The sequence below is a fragment of the Anolis carolinensis genome, chromosome 1 (genome assembly GCF_035594765.1).
Source record: "Anolis carolinensis isolate JA03-04 chromosome 1, rAnoCar3.1.pri, whole genome shotgun sequence".
NCBI classification, from domain to species: Eukaryota; Metazoa; Chordata; class Lepidosauria; order Squamata; family Dactyloidae; genus Anolis; species Anolis carolinensis.
The window spans coordinates 75,113,091-75,120,647 of record NC_085841.1 but is presented as its reverse complement, the minus strand read 5'-3'; the positions used below and the strand labels follow the sequence as shown (position 1 = coordinate 75,120,647).

The following is a 7,557-nucleotide window of genomic DNA, read 5'->3' as shown; positions in this document are numbered from 1 at the left end:
TCAACAAGGCAGGACCTGTACCCAGGACTAATCTGTTACTGAACAGATTGTAGACAGGAAATGGAAGAATCCCACTAGTGGTCATGTACAGCTCCCAACTGAGACCACTCGGACATATCATGAACCTATTCTGGATAATGATACCGCCCAGTTAAAGGTTCTTTGTGGTGTAGATAAGATAGGCACATGACCTTGCCAAAAAATTGAAGTGGCAACTATGCCCACACATCTATCTACTCAGGAAATATCAACACACGTCCCATCATATCACCCACAATTTTAGAGGTACTTTCACTTGATCATCCTAAAAATTGACCCCCACCCTCCCCAAAAATGAACTCAACATGAATTCTGAAATCACATATGATGTGTGTGTGTGTGTGTGTGTGTGTATATATATATATATATATATATATATATATATATATATATATATATGTGTCATGCAGCCAGATCCCAGGGCTGAATTTCCAAGCCCTGAATCTGACTTCATAACATAAACATGCGAGCACCTGGCGGGAGAAGATAAAATGAGCCTGGGAACTCAGGGGTGAAAGTATAAACAATTATAATTGCTGTAGTGGGGGGGGATAGAAACCTTGGTGGAAATGTGATCCAGAAGGTGGGGTTTGATGATGATATTTGCGTGTGATACTACGTTGCATCAGAAGTGATAAAATTAGATGTATGTAAACATTAGATCATTCTCGACTTTTCCAAAGTCATGTATTCTTCAATAAAGATTGTGTTTGAGAGCAGCTGTCTTTGATCTGCGTTCAGACTGGTCCTTTGAAGTGAGCCTGACATTAAAGTCGAGAATCCCATTTCTCACCCTCCTGCGGAATTCGCAGTGAAGTGATAATGAGCGAGGAAGAAGATCAAAGCCCAAATGAGGCAGAGAGGCCTTTGCAAGGGGCCCGGCCGAAGAGAGAAGAGACGCTGCAAGCCATAGCTTCCTCTACGGGGTACCCCAAGCCGAACGGCGTGACCCAGAGAATTCCCAGGCTCGGAAGAGGCGTCTCTGCAGCTGCAGAAACCAGTTGGGGATCTGGAGGAAGTATGCCGGAGACCGTGGCCCTGCGGTTATCCATCCTGGAAACTAATTTATCCAGGCTGTCGGAAACCGTGGGGAGATTGGTGCCATTATTGGAAGAGAATCTCCAGAAGGAGGCCAGCCGATATGGCGCCGAGAGAGAACCAAGCAAAGAAGGAGATTGGAGCCAGAGGGGCCAGCGGGCGTCAACGCAGAGCCCCGTGGCGGCAAGGGACGAGGGAGATGAGGAATACTGGCAGGAGCTGCAGTTCCGGGACAGCATGGCGCGAGAAGTGGAGCGTCAGCGAGCCCTGGGGACCCTGAGGCCGCCGTCTCCAACAGAGCTCCCAACCCCCCGAATGGGCGTCGGGGTGGAAAGGCCACTGGGGCCAGGGATCGGGTCCAGTGGATTCGCAGACGAAGGCGGAGAGGAGCGGGGGGTCCAGGAAGAGGAGGAGGATGTGCCGTACGACGAGGAAAGGCGAGATGAGGGGGCTACAGCTAGGCCAGTATGCGGATGGGCGGAAGAGCCAACAGCGGCGGCAGACTTCCAGGAGCCGCGCAGAATGACCACCGGAGTGGGGCGCGGCGTGTTCCAAGGAGCCACCCGAGGAAACCTGATGCAACCCTTCCCCATGCCGCCCAGACAATATCAAAGGGCTGCAGAATGGATGCCTAGAAGGGAAGATCTCAAGCTGGAATACGGAGGGGAATCAGAGGAACTGAACTTTTTTCTAATTAGCATTAGAGGATACATGGAAGACAACGCACACACATTTCCCTCCGAAGCAAGCAGGGTTCGAGCCATCGGCAACACACTAAAGCGAGGAGCAGCCAGCTGGTATGTGCAATTGCATGCCAGACGCGACCCATGCCTGAGGTCAGTGCCCCGCTTCCTCGCCGCACTGGAGAACCGGTTCAGAGACCGGCTAGAGCAATTGAGGGCTCGAGACCAGCTGAAAGGAATAAAACAGAGGGACAAAACGGTGCCCGAGTACGCAGAGGAATTCCTCCACCTCGCGGAAAGGGTACCGGAGTGGTCTGAAGTAACCAAAGTGGAACTATTTAAAGAGGGACTACGCCCCGAGATTTTCAGCTGGGCAGCGCACAGAGACGACCCCGAGACGCTCCAGGGATGGATCCAACTAGCGGGGCGCGTCGAATCTACCCTGGCACAAGTAAAGCGCTTCAGGAGCAGCAGCGGCCAGCAAAGACCGGTGGCGAGAGGTCGAGGAGAAACGAGGAAGCAAGAAAGACCCGGAGGGAGGCCGGGGATTCCCTCCAGAGGAGACGACAACAAACCTAAACCGGGATGCTTTGTATGTGGGAAGACGGGCCACCGAGCAGCGGAATGCTGGGCCCGGAAGGGGGAGCCGCCAAAAGCCCCAAAGCCCAAGCCAGCAACCGGGAGGCGTGCGGAGGAGGAGGTGCAGGCCCCAGAATCTTCGGAAAGATTGGTGAGTCGGGACAAACGCATGATGGTAGTACCAATTTGCCTCTCGGGGCTAGAAAATCGGGCCACCTGCAAGGCGTTTATAGACTGCGGGTGTTCTAGGAACATTATAACCCCAGAATTAGCAGGAGCGCTGAAATGCCAGCAGATGGCACTTGACTCCCCAATTGCATTTTCGCAGCTAGATGGATCAGTCGCTGCTGGGGAAGTATCTACAAAGGAATTACGGGGAGTTCCATGCAAAATAGGCAAATGGGGAGGAAGAGTATCCTTTGTGATAGCCCCTATTGCCACATACCATGTAATATTGGGGATACCATGGCTCGAACAAGCAAATCCTGAAGTAGATTGGAGAGGAAAAAGCTTAGCATTTAAAGAACAGCAGATGCAATGGGAGATAAGCAAAATTGCAGAAGAGGAGGACGAGGAAGACGAAGCAGGGGAAATAGACCCACAGCTATTGCCACCTGAATACAGAGACTTTGCGGATGTTTTCAATCAGAAAGAGGCCAGTAAATTGCCTCCCAAAAGAAATATAGAAGTAGGGATTGAAATAACCCCAGGAGCAGACTTACCAAAACCAAAAGTGTATCCCATGTCTGTGCAAGAGAAGGAGGAATTGAGAAAATACATTGATAAAAACCTGGCTCGAGGCTTCATTAAGCCATCTAATTCTCCTCTCGGGGCTCCAGTGTTATTTAGGAGAAAGAAAGACAATTCCCTAAGATTGTGCATTGATTATCGAAATTTAAACGCAATTACCAAGGACAATAAATACCCTATGCCCTTAGTCAAGGATTTAATTACCGTATTGAAGAAAGGGAGCATATTTACTAAACTGGATTTAATTGAAGCGTATCATAAATTAAGGATCAAACCGGAGGATACTTGGAAAACCGCATTTTCCTGCGCATTCGGCCATTTTGAATACGAAATTTTGCCTTTCGGGTTAAAAAATGGAAGCGGCTGCTTTATGCAGCTTATAAATGAAATACTACACCCGTTATTGTACAGAGGGGTGTTCATATTCCTTGATGATATCTTGATCATTTCTGAAGATAAGGAAAAGCACGTAAAATTGGTCCGGGAAGTTTTGCAGAGACTAAGAGAAGCAAAGCTGTACGCAAAACTGTCCAAATGTGAATTTAATAAAACTCAAATTGACTTTCTGGGATATCGGATGTCTCCAGAAGGGTTAGCTATGGATCCAGCTAAAGTAGCAGATGTGAAAGAATGGGGAGTGCCTCAAACAAGGAGGCAATTACAATCATTTCTGGGGTTTGCAAATTTTTACAGACCCTTCATAAAAGGCTTTGCACAAATAACCGCACCCCTTACAGAACTTTTAAAAACAAAAGGGAAAGGGGAGACAGCAAAAGTGAAAGCTCCCGGCGCCAAACTGAGTTGGACGCCAAAATGCCAAAAGGCATTCGAGACCTTAAAAGAATGCTTCACTGAAGGACCCATCCTAAAACACCCTGATATCAGAAGCCCTTTCATAATCCATTGCGATGCCTCAGACTGTGCGTACGGGGCAGTGCTATTGCAAAAGGATCAAAATGGGAACTTAAAACCCTGTGGATATTTGTCACGGAAGTTCAGCGAAACTGAAAAAAGTTGGCCAATATGGGAAAAAGAGGCATTAGCCATATTAAAAGCCTTAGAATGCTGGCGACACTTCCTCGAAGGAAGCGGAATCCCATTCGAAATTTGGTCTGACCATAAGAATCTCCAGTATTTAAAGTCTCCTAGAAAATTGTCCCCCAAACAAATCAGATGGGCGCAATACTTCAGCAGATTCGATTTCCAATTAAAGTTTTTTCAAGGGAAACAGAATGTCTTGGCAGATGCTCTTTCACGCATGCCTCAACACGAAGGCCTAACCACAGCAAAGGAGGGGACAATATTCTCTGACAAACAATGGGGCTTAGCTGTCAGGACAAGAGCACAAACCCAAAAGGAGGACACGGCTTTTGTCGAACTCGGCGGGGAAGATAACTGGGGAAATGAACTAAAACAGTCTTATAAAGGAGATCAATGGATCGCGTCCAACGCAGAAAAGGGGGACCAGAAGGGGGGATTTTGGTTTGTAAACAAGAAACTGTATATCCCAGCAATATTAAGGATTAAGATTCTGCATCGTTTTCACAACAACCAGAGCGCTGGTCATACAGGAATTACCAAAACAACAAAGGCAATAGCAAAACATTGTTGGTGGCCAGGAATGAGGAAGGACATAAAGAATCATGTTGTCCAATGTGATGATTGTGCCAGAAATAAATCGGGAGGAGGGAAGCCTATGGGATTGTTACAGACAGTAGCGGAACCTACCAGGCCTTGGGAATGTGTAGCTATGGACTTTGTGGGAGAACTGCCAGTCAGCAAAGGACATCGTTATATTTGGACAGTATTAGACCTGTTTTCTAAACAGGCCCACTTTATAGCACTGACGAAGCTACCATCGGCTGAGAAACTAGCTGAATTGTACATAAACCATATTTACAAATTACATGGATGTCCAAGTAGAGTAGTCAGTGACAGAGGAGTACAATTCACAGCAAAATTTTGGGAAAAATTCTTGGAAATGCTAGGAGCAGAAAGGAGTTTAAGTTCTGCTTTTCACCCCATGACAAACGGGGCGGTAGAACGTACTCAGCAAACGCTTGGGCAGTTCCTTCGAATGTACTCTAACATGAGACAAAATGACTGGTCTAGGTGGTTGGCGTTTGCGGAACTAGCCTTTAATTCAACTATACATTCAGCAACAAACAAAACCCCCTTTGAAGTAGTTTACGGGTATGAAATACAACCTTTACCCCAATTGCCGAGGTGGACAGAAAATGAAGGAACAGAGGCAGGGAAATGGAAAACGCAAATGATAGAATGTTGGAATCAAGTGACTGCTTCGTTAAAAGAAGCACACAAAAAGTATAAAACGTTCGCAGACAGAAAGAGGGTGGAAGGCGATAAATTAGATAAAGGAGATCTAGTGTGGTTAAGTACCCAAAACATCAAATTGGGGTTACCTTCAAGAAAACTGGGCCCCAAATATATTGGACCATTCAGAATACAGGGTGTTATCAATGAAGTGACTTTCCAATTGGCATTGCCAAAAAGTTTAGGGAAAATACACCCAGTCTTCCATCGCAGCTTGCTGAAAAAATATATGGGGACTTTAGACAAAATGGACCCATAGAGTTATTGTTTGATTTGTTTCAGGACTATGGTGAAAGAAGAACCGAAGAGGAGGACGAAGAAAACGGGGGCGCCATGTCATGCAGCCAGATCCCAGGGCTGAATTTCCAAGCCCTGAATCTGACTTCATAACATAAACATGCGAGCACCTGGCGGGAGAAGATAAAATGAGCCTGGGAACTCAGGGGTGAAAGTATAAACAATTATAATTGCTGTAGTGTGGGGGGGATAGAAACCTTGGTGGAAATGTGATCCAGAAGGTGGGGTTTGATGATGATATTTGCGTGTGATATTACGTTGCATCAGAAGTGATAAAATTAGATGTATGTAAACATTAGATCATTCTCGACTTTTCCAAAGTCATGTATTCTTCAATAAAGATTGTGTTTGAGAGCAGCTGTCTTTGATCTGCGTTCAGACTGGTCCTTTGAAGTGAGCCTGACATATATGGTTTCACAGTACTTCAAGAACAGCATTCCCCCTCTCCAAATTTGACTTCGTCTCCACTAGCCCAGCCAGGAAACTATACATTTCAAAGGAGATTAATTAACCTCTTACCAACAAAACACCTTAGGGGAGGAAATGTGTGCCCACTAATTCCAGACAAAAGCCTATCTATAAATCCCCTAACAAAAGGAGTTTCACTCACTGTCTCAGAACCACACATTTGTATTCCTTAAAAAATAATTTATGGGAGAAAGACATCAGAAAGTTTGTTTGGAATAATAAAAAAGCAAGAATTAGAATACAAAGCTTAAAAGATGATAAGACAAGAGGGGGGCTGGGTCTCCCCGACCTGGAATTATATTATGAGGTGGCTGCTTTGACTTGGGTGAGGGACTGGGCCACATTAGAAAAGAAAAAAATATTAATACTGGAGGGAGAAGATCTACGACATGGGTGGCACAGTTATCTATGGAAAGGAAAAACAAAAATAGAAAAAAAACTTTAAAAACCACTTTATAATCAGAATTTGGGATAAATATAAAATCAGATTCCACTCCAAAACCCCAATGTGGTACTCTCCAATAGAAGCAAACCACAGAAGAGAAACACCCAGTGAGAAATGGTTAACATATAAACAAATGTTAATACTAACCAACCAAGAGTCAAAACTAAAAACACATGAAGAAATTAAAAAAATAGACCCAAACATTAACTGGCTTCAGTATTGGCAGATTAGAGAGGAATACAAGGAAGACAAAGAAAGAGGATTTGAAACAACAGAAAAACTTTGGGACAAAATACTGAAAATTAACACCAAACAAATAAGAATACTATACAAACAATTACTTACCTGGGCTTAAGAGAAAGATCAAATAAAAGAAGTAATGATAAAATGGGCCAAAGCAATAGGACACACAATTTATCTAGGTCAATGGGAAGAAATATGGGGGGGAAAGCTGAGGTGGGCTTATGCTACAGAAATAAAGGAGAACTGGTTTAAAATGTTCCACATATGGTATTTGACACCAAATAAACTTGCTAGAATCAATAAAGGGAAAAACAGTGGAAACTGTTGGAAATGTGGAAAGCACACTGGGACTTTTATACACATGTGGTGGGAATGTAAGAAAATCAAGAAATTTTGGCGAGAAATACATTAAAAAATGACAAAAATCCTACAAAAAGAAATTGAGTTTAAGCCAGAATGCTTTCTATTACGAATTACAGACGGGCAAATAGACAATAACACCAATAGAATAATATTTTACCTCACCACGGCGGCGAGAATAGTGCTCGCACAAGCATGGAAAACAAAGGAAGTACCTAGCATGGAGAAATGGCTCAATAAAGTAATGGATGTGATGAATATGGACTTATTAACACAAAAACTAGCCCAGGAAAGAACATCAAATAAAACGGATTGGAAACC

The 7,557-nt window shown here is 44.6% G+C and overlaps 1 protein-coding gene across 1 annotated transcript; it reads left to right on the top strand.

The window, feature by feature from the left end:
• Positions 1 to 431: 431 nt before the first annotated feature.
• On the top strand, positions 432 to 6,077 carry LOC134297985 (uncharacterized). The gene is made up of 2 exons (XM_062977136.1): positions 432 to 2,490; positions 5,706 to 6,077. The coding sequence occupies exons 1-2, from the start codon at positions 862 to 864 to the stop codon at positions 5,811 to 5,813; spliced, it is 1,737 nt and encodes a 578-aa protein (XP_062833206.1). The 5' UTR covers positions 432 to 861; the 3' UTR covers positions 5,814 to 6,077.
• The last annotated feature ends 1,480 nt before the right edge of the window (positions 6,078 to 7,557 follow it).